Below are 18,950 nucleotides of genomic sequence, written 5' to 3' on the forward strand. Positions count from 1 at the left end.
CTTTTTTACCGTTGGCCGAGTTTGCCCTTAATAATCGGGCTAGTTCTGCTACTTTGGTTTCTCCTTTTTTTTGTAATTCGGGGTTTCATCCTCGTTTTTCCTCGGGTCAGGTGGAGCCTTCTGACTGTCCTGGAGTGGATGTTGTGGTGGATAGGTTGCATCAGATTTGGAATCATGTGGTGGACAATTTGAAGTTGTCACAAGAGAAGGCTCAGCTCTTTGCCAACCGCCGTCGCTGTGTGGGTCCCCGACTTCGCGTTGGGGACTTGGTGTGGTTGTCTTCTCGCTTCATTCCTATTAAGGTCTCCTCTCCTAAGCTCAAGCCTCGGTTTTTCGGTCCTTATAAGATTCTGGAAGTCCTTGGCCCTGTGTCATTCCGTCTGGACCTCCCGGCATCATTTGCTATTCATAATGTGTTCCATCGCTCGTAGTTGCGGAGGTATGTGGTACCTGTGGTTCCTCCGGTTGAGCCTCCTGCCCCGGTGCTGGTTGAGGGAGAATTGGAGTACGTGGTGGAGAAGATCTTGGATTCTCGTGTTTCTAGACGGAGGCTCCAGTATTTGGTCAAGTGGAAGGGCTATGGTCAGGAGGATAATTCTTGGGTTGTCGCCTCTGATGTTCATGCGGCCGATTTGGTTCGTGCCTTCCATGTGGCTCATCCTGATCGCCCTGGGGGTTTTCATGAGGGTTCGGTGACCCCTCCTTAAGGGGGGGGTACTGTTGTGAACTCTGTTTTCGGGCTCCCTCTTGTGGTCACTGGTGGTATGGTGTGACTTTTGCTTTGGGCTCCCCCTGGTGGCTTTGTTTGTTATCCTGCTGGTCTCTGGCTATCAGCTGGTTCGTTATCCTCTGGGAGGTTCCTATATAGCTCTGTTTTACTTCCTCTTGTGGCCGGCTGTCGATGTAATCAGTGCTACTCAGATTCCTTCTGACTACCTTGCTCCCAGTCCATCCAGGACAAAGCTAAGTTTTGTTTGCTCATTTTTTGATCAGCAGTGTTTATCATGTTTTCTTGTTCAGCTTGCTAAAATGTGATTTCCTCGCTTGCTGGATGCTCTAGTGGACTGAGTTTCTCCCCACACACCATAAGTTGGTGCATGGGTTCTTGTACATAGTTACATAGTTACATAGTTGAAGGAAGACTTTAAGTCCATCTAGTTCAACCCATAGCCTAACCTAACATGCCCTAACATGTTGATCCAGAGGAAGGCAAAAAAAACCCATGTGGCAAAGATTAACTCCACCATGGGGAAAAAAATTCCTTCCCGACTCCACATACGGCAATCAGACTAGTTCCCTGGATCAACGCCTTATCAAGGAATCTAGTGTATATACCCTGTAATATTATACTTTTCCAGAAAGGTATCCAGTCCCCTCTTAAATTTAATTAATGAATCACTCATTACAACATCATACGGCAGAGAGTTCCATAGTCTCACTGCTCTTACAGTAAAGAATCCGCGTCTGTTATTATGCTTAAACCTTCTTTCCTCCAGACGTAGAGGATGCCCCCTTGTCCCTGTCTCAGGTCTATGATTAAAAAGATCATCAGAAAGGTCTTTGTACTGTCCCCTCATATATTTATACATTAAAATAAGATCACCCCTTAGTCTTCGTTTTTCCAAACTAAATAGCCCCAAGTGTAATAACCTATCTTGGTATTGCAGACCCCCCAGTCCTCTAATAACCTTGGTCGCTCTTCTCTGCACCCGCTCTAGTTCAGCTATGTCTTTCTTATACACCGGAGACCAGAACTGTGCACAGTATTCTAAGTGTGGTCGAACTAGTGATTTGTATAGAGGTAAAATTATGTTCTCCTCATGAGCATCTATGCCTCTTTTAATACATCCCATTATTTTATTTGCCTTTGTAGCAGCTGCCTGACACTGGCCACTGAATATGAGTCTGTCATCCACCCATACACCCAGGTCTTTTTCATTGATGGTTTTGCCCAGAGTTTTAGAATTAAGCACATAGTTATACATCTTATTACTTGTACCCAAGTGCATGACCTTACATTTATCCCCATTAAAGCTCATTTGCCATTTATCAGCCCAAGCTTCTAGTTTACATAAATCATCCTGTAATATAAAATTGTCCTCCCCTGTATTGATTACCCTGCAGAGTTTAGTGTCATCTGCAAATATTGAAATTCTACTCTGAATGCCCCCTACAAGGTCATTAATAAATATGTTAAAAAGAAGAGGGCCCAATACTGACCCCTGTGGTACCCCACTGCTAACCGCGACCCAGTCCGAGTGTGCTCCATTAATAACCACCCTTTGTTTCCTATCCCTGAGCCAGCTCTCAACCCACTTACACATATTTTCCCCTATCCCCATTACTCTCATTTTATGTATCAACCTTTTGTGTGGCACCGTATCAAAAGCTTTGGAAAAGTCCATATACACTACGTCCACTGGGTTCCCTTGGTCCAGTCCGGAACTTACCTCTTCATAGAAGCTCATCAAATTAGTCTGACATGAACGGTCCCTAGTAAACCCGTGCTGATACTGGGTCATAAGGTTATTCCTCTTCAGATACTCCAGTATAGCATCCCTTAGAATGCCCTCCAGGATTTTACCCACAGTAGAGGTTAAACTTACTGGCCTATAATTACCGAGTTCAGTTTTTGCCCCTTTTTTGAATATTGGCACCACATTTGCTATACGCCAGTCCTGTGGTACAGACCCTGTTATTATGGAGTCTTTAAAGATTAAAAATAATGGTCTATCAATGACTGTACTTAGTTCCTGCAGTACTCGGGGGTGTATCCCATCCGGGCCTGGAGATTTGTCAATTTTAGTGATTTTTAGACGCCGCTGTACTTCCTGCTGGGTTAAGCAGGTGACATTTAATGGGGAATTTTTATCACTAGTCATATTGGCTGCCATGGGATTTTCTTTTGTAAATACTGATGAAAAAAAGTCATTTAGCATATTGGCTTTTTCCTCATCCTCATCCACCATTTCACCCAGACTATTTTTAAGGGGGCCAACACTGTCATTTTTTAGTTTCTTACTATTTATATAGTTAAAGAATATTTTGGGATTATTTTTACTCTCTCTGGCAATGAGTCTCTCTGTCTCAATCTTTGCTGTCTTGATTTGCTTTTTACAGAATTTATTTAATTTTCTGTATTTATTTAATGCCTCATCACTACCTACTTCCTTTAATTCTCTAAATGCTTTCTTTTTGTCCCTTATTGCGCCCCTAACAGCTCTATTTAGCCATATTGGTTTCCTCCTATTTCTAGTATGTTTATTCCCATACGGTATATACTGTGCACAGGTCCTATCCAGGATGCTAATAAACGTCTCCCATTTTCTTTGTGTATTTTTGTGTCTCAGGATATCGTCCCAGTTAATTGCACCAAGATCCTCTCTCATCCGTTGGAAATTTGCCCTCCTGAAGTTTAGCGTCCTTGTCACCCCCCTACTACCCATCTTATTAAAGGTTACATGAAAACTTATTATTTTATGATCACTATTCCCCAAGTGACCCCCAACCCTTATATTTGATATGCGGTCTGGCCTGTTGGTTAATATTAGGTCTAGCAGTGCCCCCCTCCTTGTTGGGTCCTGAACCAGCTGTGAAAGGTAATTGTCTCTCATAGTTGTCAAAAACCGATTACCTTTGCTGGAACTGCAGGTTTCTGTTCCCCAATCTATTTCAGGGTAGTTGAAGTCCCCCATAATAATGACTTCTCCTTGAGTCGCAGCTTCATCTATTTGCTTTACGAGGATATTCTCCATTGCTTCCATTATTTTTGGAGATTTATAACAAACCCCTATCAGTAATTTATTATTTTTCCCCCTCCCCTTATCTCCACCCACAGGGACTCCACATTTTCATTAACTTCACCTATATTTTCACGCAGGATGGGTTTTAAGGAAGATTTTACATACAGACACACCCCTCCCCCTCGCTTATCTGTACGGTCATTTCTGAACAGGCTATAGCCCTGCAAGTTAACAGCCCAGTCATGGCTCTCATCCAGCCACGTCTCAGATATCCCCACCATATCATAATTATGCTCCAACAACATTAGTTCTAATTCATCCATTTTGTTGGCGAGGCTTCTGGCATTAGTATACATGCACTTGATGTTACTCTCTGTACCTCTATTCTTTCTTAAATTACTAACTGTTCTAACCCCACCCCCCATGCCACCGCCACCCCCAACTTCCTTATTTGTGCCCAGCTCTCTATCTGCACTATCTTTCCCTCCTATAAAATGAATACCCTCCCCCCCAATCCCTAGTTTAAACACTCCTCCAACCTTCTAACCATTTTCTCCCCCAGCACAGCTGCCCCTTCCCCATTGAGGTGCAGCCCGTCCCTAGCGTAGAGCCTGTAGCCCACTGAGAAGTCGGCCCAGTTCTGCAGGAACCCAAACCCCTCCTTCCTACACCAATTCTTGAGCCACTTATTAACCTCCCTAATCTCCCGTTGCCTCTCTGGCGTGGCACGTGGTACAGGCAGTATTTCGGAAAATACCACGTTGGAGGTCCTTGCTTTCAGCTTGCAGCCTAATTCCCTGAAATCATCTTTAAGGACCTTCCACCTACCTCTAACTTTGTCATTTGTGCCAATGTGCACCATGACCGCTGGGTCCTCACCAGCCCCTCCCAGTAATCTGTCCACCCGATCAGCGATCGGATGGATATTTTGTAAGGGTTTTTTATTGATCGCATAGACCCCTGCTCTATTTTCTGCTTTCTAGTACTAGTGGGCCTCTTTTGCTGAATCTGATTTCATCCCTACGTATGTGCCTTCTTCTTACTTCACCGTTAATATTTGTTGGGGGCTTCTATATCTTTGGGGATTATTTCTCTGGAGGCAAGCGAGGTCTTTCTTTCTCTTTAGGGGTAGCTAGTTCCTCAGGCTGGCTCGAGACGTCTAGGAATTTTGTAGGCACGTTCACCGGCTACCTCTAGTTGGTTTGGATAGGTTCAGATTTGCGATCAGTCCAGTTACCATCTCCCTAGAGCTTGTCCTTAGTTTATTCACTTGCTGGTCTATTCGTGATCCTCAGCCACTAAGGATCATAACACACAACATACTCCAACTCCCCATCAATCAACACCGGGGCCGGAGGATCAACAGAGGGAACCACGGGCACCACATATTTCCGCAACAAAGATCTTTGAAAAACATTATGGATGGAAAAAGAGGCTGGAAGGGCCAAACGAAAAGACACAGGATTGATAATCTCAGAAATCCTATAAGGACCAATAAACCGAGGCTTGAACTTCGGGGAAGAAACTTTCATAGGAACATGACGGGAAGACAACCAGACCAAATCCCCAACCCGAAGCCGGGAACAAACACGCCGACGACGGTTGGCAAAACGCTGAGCCTCCTCCTAAGACAACACCAAATTGTCCACAACATGAGCCCAAATTTGCTGCAACCTGTCAACCACAGAGTCCACTCCAGGACAATCAGAAGACTCAACCTGCCCTGAAGAAAAACGAGGATGAAACCCAGAATTACAAAAGAAGGGTGAAACCAAGGTAGCAGAACTAGCCCGATTATTAAGGGCAAACTCGGCCAATGGCAAGAAAGCCACCCAATCATCCTGATCGGCAGACACAAAGCATCTCAAATAAGTTTCCAAAGTCTGGTTAGTTCGCTCGGTTTGGCCGTTTGTCTGAGGATGAAATGCGGAAGAAAAAGACAAATCAATGCCCAGCTTAGCACAAAAGGACCGCCAAAACCTAGAAACAAACTGGGAACCTCTATCGGACACAATATTCTCCGGAATGCCATGCAAACGAACCACATGCTGAAAAAACAACGGAACCAACTCAGAAGAGGAAGGCAATTTAGGCAAAGGCACCAAATGAACCATCTTAGAAAACTGGTCACAGACCACCCAGACAACCGGCATCCTCTGGGAATCAGGAAGATCCGAAATAAAATCCATAGAAATATGCGTCCAAGGCCTCTCAGGGACCGGCAAAGGCAAAAGCAACCCACTGGCGCGGGAGCAGCAAGGTTTGGCACGCGCACAAGTCACACAGGACTGCACAAAAGAACGCACATCCCGTGACAAAGAAGGCCACCAAAAGGACCTACTAACCAAATCTCTGGTACCAAAAATCCCAGGATGGCCAGCCAACACAGAACAGTGAACCTCAGAAATCACTTTACTAGTCCATCTGTCAGGAACAAACAGTTTCCCCGCTGGACAGCGATCAGGTTTATCAGCCTGAAGCTCCTGAAGAACCCGTCGCAAATCAGGGGAGATGGCAGAAAGAATCACCCCCTCCTTCAGAATACCAACCGGCTCAAGAACCCCAGGGGAATCAGGCAAAAAACTCCTAGAGAGGGCATCAGCCTTAACATTCTTAGAACCAGGAAGATACGAGACAACAAAATCAAAACGGGAGAAAAACAGGGACCATCGAGCCTGTCTAGGATTCAGCCGTTTGGCAGACTCGAGGTAAATCAGATTCTTATGATCGGTCAAGACCACAATACGGTGCTTGGCCCCCTCAAGCCAATGTCGCCACTCCTCAAATGCCCACTTCATAGCCAACAACTCACGATTGCTGACATCATAATTGTGTTCCGCAGGCGAAAACTTTAGAGAAAAGAAGGCACACGGTTTCATCAAGGAACCATCAGAATTCCTCTGAGACAAAACGGCCCCTGCCCCAATCTCAGAAGCGTCAACCTCAACCTGAAAAGGAAGAGAAACATCCGGCTGACGCAACACCGGGGCAGAAGTAAATCGGCGCTTAAGCTCCTGAAAGGCAGAAACAGCCTCAGAGGACCAATTCGTTACATCAGCGCCCTTCCTTGTCAAATCGGTCAGGGGTTTAACCACACTGGAGAAGTTGACAATGAAACGGCGATAAAAATTAGCAAAGCCTAAAAATTTCTGAAGGCTCTTCACGGATGTGGGCTGGATCCAATCATAAATGGCCTGAACCTTAACCGGATCCATTTCTATAGATGATGGAGAAAAAATGAAGCCCAAAAAAGAAACCTTCTGTACTCCAAAGAGGCACTTAGACCCCTTCACAAACAAGGCATTATCACGAAGGATCTGAAATACCATCCTGACTTGTTTCACATGAGACTCCCAATCATCTGAAAAAATCAAAATATCATCCAAATATACAATCATGAATTTATCAAGATAATTCTGAAAAATATCATGTATGAAGGACTGAAACACAGATGGGGCATTAGAGAGTCCGAATGGCATCACAAGCTATTCAAAATGGCCCTCGGGCGTATTAAACGCAGTTTTCCATTCGTCACCCTGCTTAATACGAATAAGATTATATGCCCCTCGAAGGTCAATCTTAGCAAACCAACTAGCCCCCTTAATCCTGGCAAACAAATCAGAAAGCAAAGGGTATTGGAATTTGACCGTGATCTTATTCAAGAGGCGATAATCAATACAGGGTCTCAAGGAGCCATCCTTCTTGGCAACAAAAAAAAAACTTGCTCCCAATGGAGAAGAAGATGGCCGAATATGCCCCTTCTCCAAAGACTCCTTAACATAACTCCGCATGGCGGCATGTTCAGGCACAGACAGGTTGAAAAGTCGGCCCTTAGGGAACTTACAGCCTGGAATCAAGTCAATAGCACAATCACAGTCCCTATGCGGTGGAAGGGATCTGGACTTGGGCTCATCGAAAACATCCTGGAAATCTGACAGAAACTCAGGAATTTCAGAAGAGGGGGCGGAGGAAATTGACATCAGAGGAACGTCATCATGAACCCCCTGACAACCCCAACTAGTCACAGACATAGATTTCCAATCCAACACTGGATTATGTATCTGTAACCATGGAAACCCCAGCACAATAGCATCATGCATATTATGCAACACCAGGAAACGACAATCTTCCTGATGGGCTGGCGCCATGCACATGGTTAACTGTGTCCAAAACTGAGGTTTATTTTTAGCCAATGGTGTAGCATCAATGCCCCTCAAAGGGATAGGACTCTGCAAAGGCTGTAAGGGAAAACCACAATGTCTGGCAAATTCTAAGTCCATTAAATTTAAAGCGGCGCCTGAATCCACAAATGCCATGACAGAAAATGACGATAATGAGCAGATCAGGATCACAGATAACAGAAATTTAGGTTGTACAGTACTGATGGTAACGGAATTAGCGATTCTCTTGGCACGCTTAGGGCAATCAGAAATAGCATGAGCAGAATCGCCGCAGTAAAAGCACAACCTATTCTGACGTCTGAATCCTTGGCGTTCAGCTCTAGACACAATCCTATCACACTGCATAGGCTCAGGACTCTGCGCTCACGCAAGCGCCGATCAATTTGAATGGCCAGAGACATAGAATCACTCAGACCTGCAGGCGTGGGGAACCCCACCATAACATCTTTAACAGATTCAGAAAGACCCTTTCTGAAAATTGCCGCCAAAGCATCCTCATTCCATTTAGTAAGCACAGACCATTTTCTAAATTTCTGGCAATACGATTCTGCCGCTTCTTGACCCTGACACAGGGCCAACAAGGTTTTCTCAGCATGATCCAGAGAATTAGGTTCATCATACAATAACCCAAGCGCCTGAAAAAAGGTGTCTACATTAAGCAAGGCCGGATTCCCAGATTCCAGGGAAAATGCCCAATCCTGAGGGTCGCCACGCAACAGAGATATGACAATTCTTACCTGCTGGATGGGATCACCAGAGGAACGGGGCTTCAGAGCAAAAAACAGTTTACAATTATTTTTAAAGCTCAAAAATTTGGACCTGTCCCCAAAAAACAGATCAGGGGTAGGAATTCTAGGCTCTAAAACAGGAGTCTGCACGATATAATTAGAAATACCCTGTACTCTAGCAGCAAGTTGATCCACATGAGAAGCAAGTCCCTGAACATCCATGTCAGCGCCTAACTCCTGAGCCACCCAGAGGTAAAGAGGGTAAAAAAACACAACAGAGTACAGAAAAAAAATGGCTCAGCACTTTCTTTCCCTTCTTTTGAGATGCGGTTAACTCATTGTTGGCCAGTTGTACTGTTATGATCTGGTGGCCTAGGAGCGGCATGAGACGTACTCTGGAGAATGTGGTAACTGTACTGACCGCAGACCCTTGACTTAACACCACAACTAGAAGTAGCCGTGGGATGTACCTACCAATCCTAGACACCTCGACACAGCCGGAGGACTAATTAACCCTATAGATAGAAAAGGGAAAACTATCTTGCCTCAGAGAAAATTCCCAAAGGATAGGCAGCCCCCCACAAATATTGACTGTGAGAGGAGAGGAAAAAACATACACAGGCTGAAAACAGAATTTAGCAAAGGAGGCCAATCTAGCTAGATAGAAAAGGTAGGACAGAGAACTATGCGGTCAGTATTAAAATACTAAGAAATGTCCACCACAGATAATACAAAAAACTCCACATCAAACCAAGGACATGGAGGGTAAATCTGCCTCTCCAGAGATTCCAGTTAGGCTGCATAAATCCTTACACAGATTAAGCTGGACAAGAAAAAACATGCAATGCACTGAACAATGAGGCCCACAACATGTGGGCAGAAAAACAAGCAGCACTTATCTTGAAGAAATGAACTTCAAGCAGAAGCGACCAGGAAGGGATGTGAATCCTCCAGAAACAATGAACAACTGGCACTCACTAAAGGGTGAAGCCAGACTAAATAGCCCCATCCGAAGTGGACGCACCTGATGACTACTGTGAAGGACAAACAGCAGCACTACCACTTACAACCACCGGAGGGAGCCCAAGAGCAGAACCCACAACAGAATTCACAACAGTCCTCTTCCTCTCTGAAGAGACTATTTGCATATTTATTTTCCTAACACAGACATGAAGTTAATTAAGGAAACAGTCAGTTGTCAAGGATGTCAAGTCACACAAGTCAACAATTCAACAGTTCCAATCTCTTATTCTCCATTCTAACTATCTCTCAGTAAGAACGGTGCTTTAATGTCCTTCTGCTTTAACTTTCACGGGCAGCACTCACAATGACAGGCCCGTCACTACAACAGTCCTTTAAGCGTTTTCAATTATTATACTGGCACTAATGGGGGTCACTGATCTTCCCAGCTAGGCCACAAGTCTTTAGTAGCTAGATACTTAATATTCTATGTGTGCTCCTCACACTGACTGGCCCTAGTCTGTTCCGCTGCACGAACCCGGCCCACACCTTGTACCGTGTGTCTAAACTGGATGCAACGGCCTGGTTCACTCACGTCTCTGTTACCAAGGCAGACGTCCAGCCCCGTATCATGATCAGAATTCGACCTTCTATGCTTGACCGGTGGCGTCCGGACATCAGGTCTTGACCAACGTAGTCTGGGCTTCGGTGCTTGGCCCACGATTTCCCGCTGGTCTCGGTGCCCAGCCACTCTGCCTCTGTGTTCCACCGTTCATACGTCCTCACTCTCTCACTGGTTGCCGCCAACTGCCTTCCCGCCTTGCCACTCAGCCCTTTTATATTTGATAACTTGGCCACAGCCACTACCTGACCCGGTGCTTTCTTCAAATTTATCAGCCCAGAAACACTTCCTCCATCTTCCGGTACCACCTTAGTCAGTTTACTCTGGAGATGGCAACATTAGGTCACAAGTGCTGTGGAACTTTGATAAACCACATCTTTGACTCCCCACCCCTTTACAGCTCTATGGAGTACCGAACAGGTAAGTGGTGCAGTAGTATATATAGCGGGGCAGCACAGTGGCTCAGTGGTTAGTATTAATACTCTTACTTTATAGAATTGGGGCTCTGAATTCAAATCCCACCATAGACAATATCTGCAGGGAGTTCCCCATGTTTGCGTGGGTTTCCTCCGGGTTCTCCGGCTTCGTCCCACACATATAGATGGTGAATCCCAATGATGTCTGTATAGCACTGTGGAATTAGTGGTGCTATATACCATAAGTGAGTGAAATAAACCAAAATAACAAATGTAGAGGTACAGATGTATAATATATCTGAAAAATATGTGACTTCAGATTTTGTGTTATTCTATGCCTGATGAAGAGACCTGAGGAGTCTGGAATATACACATATATACGCACACCAGGGGCGGACATACCGCCGGTTCAGCCTGTGCAGCTGCAAAGGGGCCCCGAAGGAGAGGGGGCCCGATCAGCTGCTGAAATGTCTTGTTCTGTCATAGAGCCAGCGGCAGCATCTCCAGTAAGTGGAGAGGAAGGTGGCCGGTACCTGAGTCATTTGCCGTTAGAAAGGGCCCTGCAATCTGCAGCAGACGCTGTAGGGGCCGCTTCCTCTCCTCTTGATGCTGCTGCTGGCTCTATGATGCAGGTCAGGAGAATCGCAGCATTGCTTTCAGTTCCACTTGCAGGGGCATGGCTAGGCAGTAAATACATTATTTACTGCCTGCCACGCCCCTGCAAGGGAGGCTATGGAAGTTTGCAATCAAACTATACTAATTTAGTATAGTTTGATTGCAACCTTCCATAGCGTCCCTTGTGCACACACACGCTGAGCTGGTCCGCGAAGCTCCTCGTCTGGGTCCTCTCTGCTTGTTGTCACATGCCTGCTGCTCCAGCATCCATCCTGTGCAGAGCGTGTCTCCTGCAGCTGCTCCAGACCTCAAGGCCTCTTCTCTTGGAGCACAAGGTGAGGGATGGCCGGGAGTTAAAACTGCTGCTGGTTACTATCCGCAGAGCAGCAGTGTCAGGAGGCAGTGTGTCCATGACAGCAGTGACTTAGTGACTGTGTGCTCGGTGCTTCCTGGTCGGTGCAGTGAGTGGCTGAGGAACCTGATCCTGCACCGATCAGACAGCAGGGAGCTGCATCACAGGCACTAATTCACTGCTTGTAATCACTGACCCCAGACGCCTCCTGCCATTACTGATGCAATATCTCCAGGCTCAGAGTGATCAATGACCCCAGCCTTCCTCCTGTTCTGTATTTTGTATTGCTGCACTTAATATATACAGTATAATTCTGTATAATATGAGCACACAAACAATATAGTACACAGATGTGTATTTTATGAGTATATTCCACTTGTGTATTAAATATAGAGGTATATACTGGCTCATTGATAAAGGCAACCACTGTATGTCCCCTTTGCCTAATGCTAGTCTCAAAAAGTCTCCCCACAATGTCTAAAGCCCCCTAATTTATGTATGGAAATACTGTAGACAGGTTGTGTAAAGGTAAATATTGAGGTTATCCCAGAGGCGGACAAATTGCCGCTGCAGCCGCATCGGGCCCAAAGATGAAGGGAGGCCCTTCCGGCACCAACAAATTTTTCAGCTGGATGTGCATCCGCGACCGCACATTCAGCTGAAAGATATTACACCGCAGGGGATCCGCCGGCTCCCTGCGCTGCATCAATCAGAGGTCAGCAGCTGACCTCGGTGTGCCCATGACTGGGGACACATGGCAGTGATGTCATGCGCCATAGTGGGGATGCCAAAGTCAGCTGGCAGCTCCTGCGTCGGCTACAGAAGAGTACGTTGTGTGGTGTGGGAGCGGAGGAAGGTGAGAAGAATAGTTTTTTCATGTGTTGCAGAAGAACAGGATAAATTATCCAAGGAACTGGATCAGGATATGGCACATTATGCCAAGAAAGGGACAAGGATGGGGCACATTATATGTGTGGAAGGAAACTAGGATGCAGCACATTCTATCCCAGGAAGGTAACCAGGGTGAGGCACATTATCTCAGGAAGAAAACCAGGATGCGCCACATTCTATGCCAGGAAGGAAATACTCATGGGGCACATTCTGTGCCAGGAAGGAATCCAGGATGCGGCACATGCTATACCAGGAAGGAAACCAGGATGCGGCACATTCTGTCCCAGGAAGGAAACCAGGATGCGGCATATTCTATGCCTGGAAGGAAACCAGGATGCGGCACATGCTATCCCAGGAAGGAAACCAGAATGCAGCACATGCTATCACAATAAGCAGCGTGCGCATGAGACTTCAGGGATCTCATTCACTTTTCCTGTACTGTTATTTTCCACAACAAATCTGTGTGAGGAAAAAGCAACAAAAACGCAACATATGCACATAGTCTTCAATTTATATTTATTGGGTGGCGGAGATTATAGTAAATGTGGGGCAGAGTGCTGGCTAATAAGTTTATATTTTGAATAGTTTGTGGCTAATATACACTGCTCAAAAAATATAAAGGGAACACTAAAATCCCACATCCTAGATATCACTGAATTAAATATTCCAGTTGTAAATCTTTATTCATTATATAGTGGAATGTGTTGAGAAGAAGTAAAAACCTAAAAATTATCAACGTAAATCACAACTAATATCCCATGGAGGTCTGGAGTTGGAATGATGCTCAAAATCAAAGTGGAAAATGAAGTTACAGGCTGATCCAACTTCAGTGGAAAAGCCTCAAGACAAGGAAATGATGCTCAATAGTGTGTGTGGCCTCCACATGCCTGTATAGCCTCCCTATAATGCCTGGGTATGCTCCAGATGAGGCGGCGGATGGTCTCCTGAGGGATCTCCTCCCAGACCTGAACTAAAGCATCCACCAACTCCTGGACAGTCTGTGGTGCAACGTGACGTTGGTGGATGGTGCAAGACATGATGTCCCAGATGTGTTCAATCGGATTCATGTCTGGGGAATTGGCGGGCCAGTCCATAGCTTCAATGGCTTCATCTTGCAGGAACTACTGACACTTCAGCCACATGAGGTATGGCATTGTCCTGCATTAGGAGGAACCCAGGGCCAACCGCACCAGCATATGGTCTCACAAGGGGTATGAGGATCTCATCTCGGTACCTAATGGCAGTCAGGCTACCTCTGGCGAGCACATGGAGGGCTGTGCGGTCCTCCAAAGAAATGCCCTCACACCATTACTGACCCACTGCCAAACCGGTCATGCTGAAGGATGTTGCAGGCAGCAGATCGCTCTCCATGGCATCTCCAGACTCTGTTACGTCTGTCACATGTGCTCAGTGTGAACCTGCTTTCATCTGTGAAGAGCACAGGGTGCCAGTGGCGAATTTGCAAATCCTGGTGTTCTGTGGCAAATGCCAAGCATCCTGCACGGTGTTGGGCTGTGAGCCCATCCAGCATCTGTGGACGTCGGGCTTTCAGATCATTCTCATGGAGTCGGTTTCTAACAGTTTGTGCAGACACATGCCCATTTGTGGCCTGCTGGAGGTCATTTTGCAGGGCTCTGGCAGTGCTCCTCCTGTTCCTCCTTGCAGAAAGGCTGAGGTAGCGGTCCTGCTGCTGGGTTGTTGCCCTCCTACGGCCCCCTCCACGTCTCCTGGTGTACTGGCCTGTCTCCTGGTAGCACCTCCAGCCTCTGGACACTACGCTGACAGACACAGCAAACCTTGCCACAGCTCGCATTGATGTGCCATCCTGGATGAGCTGCACTACCTGAGCCACTTGTGTGGGTTGTAGAGTCCGTCTCATACTACCACGAGTGTGAAAGCACAACCAATATTCAAAAGTGACCAAAACATCAGCCAGAAAGCATTGGTACTGAGATGTGGTCTGTGGTCCCCACCTGCAGAACCACTCCTTTATTGACGGTGTCTTGATAATTGCCAATAATTTCCATCTGTTGTCTATTCCATTTGCACAACAGCATGTGAAATTGATTGTCAAACAGTGTTGCTCCCTAAGTGAGCAGTTTGATTTCACAGAAGTTTGATTTACTTGGAGTTGTATTCTGTTGTTTATGTGTTCCCTTAATTTTTTTGAGCAGTGTATGTTAATGGTGTGGTACAAATTTGTAGTCCGGGGTGCAGTATGCGGGAGACAAATGTATGTATACAATGTATGTGACCTTGTTATTTTCAGGGTTGCAGTGATCAGTATGACAAGATGGGTTGTGGATGGGAGATGTCGACAAGAAGGTCTGACCAGATGGAGAAGAAACATCAGAAAGCTACTCTGATCAGAAGAGATATCAGCTGTCACTGGATGTAATTATTTATTCTTTATACTGTGTAACTTCGAGTAATTCTGTTATTTGTAAAACATCCTCCCTTAGGTCACATTCTTACATTCGTGTGAAAAGTCCGTGTGCTGCTAAATTCTTTTTGGGCAGTATATGGACTCAGAGTTTCATCGATGCATTCGCATATCCATGAAAGTCACGTATCCGAGAATGAGATCTGTGAGGCCCAGAGCATGTCTATTTCTGGTCCGATTTTGAGGAGCAGAATAAGACATACTCTGTGGGTCTGTGTGCTGTCCAAGAAAAAAAAATTGGGCAGCACACTAACACTTCACATGGATACAGGAATGCAGCCTTATCATGTATAGCACAGTCCCTTATTATATAGTGTACAGTCTTGTTATATCTTCTCTTATTATATAGGGTACATTCTTTTTATACATTCCTTCGTCCTTAATTGCATAATTTCCTCTTTACTAATGTATAACACCGTCCCTTTTTACGTAGCATCCTTTTTAGTTATGTATGTTGCTGTCCTTTATTATGTAGTGTCCCCTGTTGTTAGCCTTCTCCAGCAGAAAAAAAAACTATCATGCTCCATCAGCAATCATTTCAGTTTATATCTAACAAAAGAGGACGGTATGAAATAAAGACCAGGGCACTGTAAATAACAGTACTGTATATAATGAGAAGGCACTGTGTAATAAGAGATGGTGTTACACATAACAAGAGAGGGCACTGTAATAAGGGACTGGTGCTCTTTATAACAAGAGAAGGCACTGTGTAATAAGGGACTGTGCGTTATATAACAAGAGAGGGCACTGTGTAATAAGGGACTGGTGCTCTTTAAAACAAGAGAAGGCACTGTAATAAGGGACTGGTGCTCTTTATAACAAGAGAAGGCACTGTAATAAGGCACTGTGCGTTATATAACAAGAGAGGGCACTGTGTAATAAGGCACTGTGCGTTATATAACAAGAGAAGGCACTGTGTAATATGGGCCGGCAATATACATGAGAGGATACTATGTAATATATGTATACTGTATATCTGTACATTGGTAGCCATAAAAGGAGGGGGGCCCAAACACATTTCTTGCACAGGCGCCCCTGACGCACACAGTACATGTACATACACAATACATATCTATGTATACATACACAGATCGTGTACAGTACATATATATATATTTTATTGTGAGGTGGCCAATGTCAGCCCGTACACACCGCCACCATATACACAGGGGCACACACACTAGGCACAGCAGCCCTTTGTGCCCTCACTCCTCTGTGACTGCCCCCTGGCTCAGTGTGTATGTGATGCCGTCTGCCATCTAGAGGTAGTAGTGGGTATTGCACAGGTAGTGTCCCGTGTTCGCCAGCAGATGGCAGACAGCTGGGTCAGAGAGCAGAGGGGCTGGTCTACCACAGCTCCAGTGTCTGCACATTGCTGCTGGCTGGAGATCAAAGAGCACGTCAGGGCTCACCGTCCGGTCCTGCTGTGCCCACCCTCCTTGTCCTCTGCACACACACGGATAGACATGTATATGACACATACGGACTCTTACCTTCTCTGCCGGCTTTCTTTCATGCAGGCAGTCTCCAGAAGTAGCAGGGGCCATTACTCCCTGCCCCCTCCCAGTGTTGCCGTGGAGAGCCAATGTAGAGATGGTGACTAGGACAAAGAGGGTGGGCACAGCAGGACAGGACCGGGTGCCCTCACACGCTCTTTGATCTCCAGCCAGAAGTGATGTGGACACGCTGAAGCTGGGAGAAAGCGCTCCCCCTCCCTGTCCTCTTCAACCTGCCTGCTGTCTGGGTGTACTGCTGTCTGCCATCTGCTGGTGAAAGGGAGTATCTCCCGTGTAATTCTGCTCTTCCACCAGCAGATGGCAGACTTCAGGCTAGCCGCACAATAGTGAGGGAAGGAGCGGGGAACGAAGCTCTCACAAAGGACTGAGGCACAAAGGGGAATAGTAGGATTATTATTACCACCTTTGTCTTCACTGCTGTACGACTACTGTAATTCCACTTCACACGTCATTATACAGCATGAGTGATATTGGTGCTGATGCAGAAAGTGATGGAGCGCTGCAACGTGCCCATAAAATAGCAGGGATGTAATAAGATGGTTCAGCCATTTATAATTGCTCCATATTAATAGGTTGGAAATCGCAGGAAACACTGTGAATTTCGGGAGCACTGAACAATCACCCGCATCTTTGCCTCGGCTGTATTAGCTTATTTCTAGGATAAAGCATTACAGTGTGGTCATACATTGCGCTTTATTTGCGTTCTGGCCATTTTTTGAGATAAAAACATTGCTTGGCATTATGATTGAATACCGGATTAAATTTCATATACGTTAGATTTTTCCATACGCATGACTGGAGTTGTTTCTGCAGCATGTGTATGGATTTCTACAAACCCCAAATAAGGTTCATGGACAGAGCAAACACTATGAAAAAAGATATCTAAAACAAAATCCAGAAACTGTACGTCCAAAATCATGTTTCTCAGCTTATGGAGTCTGAAAGGTTAACAACGGGACAAAAAGCTTTGCATGATCGGCCTGCGGTAGTCCATGGCCACCAGACCACAGCCCGGCAAATCTTCCTTAGTTCGAGATGACACATAGCCACATATCTACCTATGTATATCGGATATCAACCAGTGAGTAGGACCGTCCTCCAGACCGGCATGGCCAAACTTGGCAGCAAAGCATATAGTTTTATGGTCGGACATAAAGGAACATTGCACAACTCAACTGCATTCAATTGGTGTTTCATGAGACACTCTCTTTAAATGGAAGCTGTCATCAGAGGATCACCTACTGATTAAATCAGGATTTTGTGTTAAAGACGTAGTCCACTATTTTTTCATTGATGACCTACCCTTGTGAAGAGCGGAACAAAAATGGTTACCTCAATTAACCAAAAAGAATTTGTGATCAATATTGACCTGTCCATTCAAGGACATTTTAGCCATAGTGTGAAATCCTATTTTTTGTTTGTGAAACTGCCACTTAGGCGAAACTGTACTGTTTTGTTTGTTGTGAAACTATCACATAGCCGAAACTGTTTTTTTTTGTCTTCTCTTTTCTCTCTTTGTTTAAACAAGCAAAACTTGTATAACCACTGAAACTACCTGTACAACTATATAAAGAGGGGATAGCACCTTGAAGGCAGGCGTGCTTCAGAGGCTTCCCAGTGATATACTATACGAGACGTGTCTTGTGTATTATTTCTGGTGATTCCCCACTTCCAAAGGCTTCTCCGACTGAGTGTGGTCCCGACATTTCCTGGCGCCTGAACAGGGACCCGAGGTCTGTGTACTCCTTCAAGAACACCGGCAGAATACGAACGAAAAGAGAATCTGGGATAATGGACGGCAGATGAATAAAAACCTGGCCAGGTAAGAGACACTGTTAGATCTCTTATATCTGCCCTGCACTGTCCGTAAGATTTTCTGTGTCGTGTCCTTTAGCGGGTAGTTCTAGTAGAGGAGGATACCTATAGCTCGGGTTCTTGAACTACTTAGGAATTGACCACCTCACGGAGTACGGCATTGAATGAGAGTGAATGTGAATAAAAGGTGTGTGGAAGTTGGGAATAGCCCTATAAGCCGCCCAGGGTGTTGAAACAGAAGAAGTGACTGTCCCACTGGGCAACGTGGTTGCGTCCTTTCGGGGAGACCTCCGCGCCTATGTTCAATCTCTGATCCTGTCTTTGACGAAAACCTGGTGACGGATAAGTGTATGATAGTATGAGCCCAGGACAGATAAATTAGCCTGGGACAAGATACGTTGTATTTTGATCCTCTGGTTGCATTTGTGTTGTTTGCTATAGGTGTAGGAATCAGGATTTTCTTACATCAGCACGGTACGCAGAAGCCGTTAAACATCCTAGCTCCTTAGGAAGAAGGTAACGAGGTATTCTCATACCCAAACGCCACCTAGGGCAAGAAAAGAAAAAAGCTCAGGATAAGAAAATGGGGAATAAGCAAACAAAGTCGGAACCAGAAGAATTAGATATCTATACTATCATAAAGGAGAGAAGTGGTGAAGATGCCACT

General features: G+C 45.5%; 1 protein-coding gene across 4 annotated transcripts in view; it reads right to left on the reverse strand.

Annotated features, from left to right (window-relative positions):
• The window catches only part of PSD3 (pleckstrin and Sec7 domain containing 3), a 741,896-nt gene that overhangs the window by 538,337 nt on the left and 184,609 nt on the right, over positions 1 to 18,950 (reverse strand). The window contains exon 1 of one of the 4 annotated variants that reach the window (XM_077274275.1): positions 16,445 to 16,708. The exons of the other annotated variants lie outside the window; for them this stretch is intronic. Coding sequence (XP_077130390.1) covers positions 16,445 to 16,498 — 54 coding nt within the window. The 5' untranslated portion in view covers positions 16,499 to 16,708. Of the gene's footprint in view, positions 1 to 16,444; positions 16,709 to 18,950 lie in introns of those variants that run through there. 4 annotated transcript variants of the gene reach the window in all.

The sequence above is a fragment of the Ranitomeya variabilis genome, chromosome 1 (genome assembly GCF_051348905.1).
Source record: "Ranitomeya variabilis isolate aRanVar5 chromosome 1, aRanVar5.hap1, whole genome shotgun sequence".
Classification (NCBI taxonomy): Eukaryota; Metazoa; Chordata; class Amphibia; order Anura; family Dendrobatidae; genus Ranitomeya; species Ranitomeya variabilis.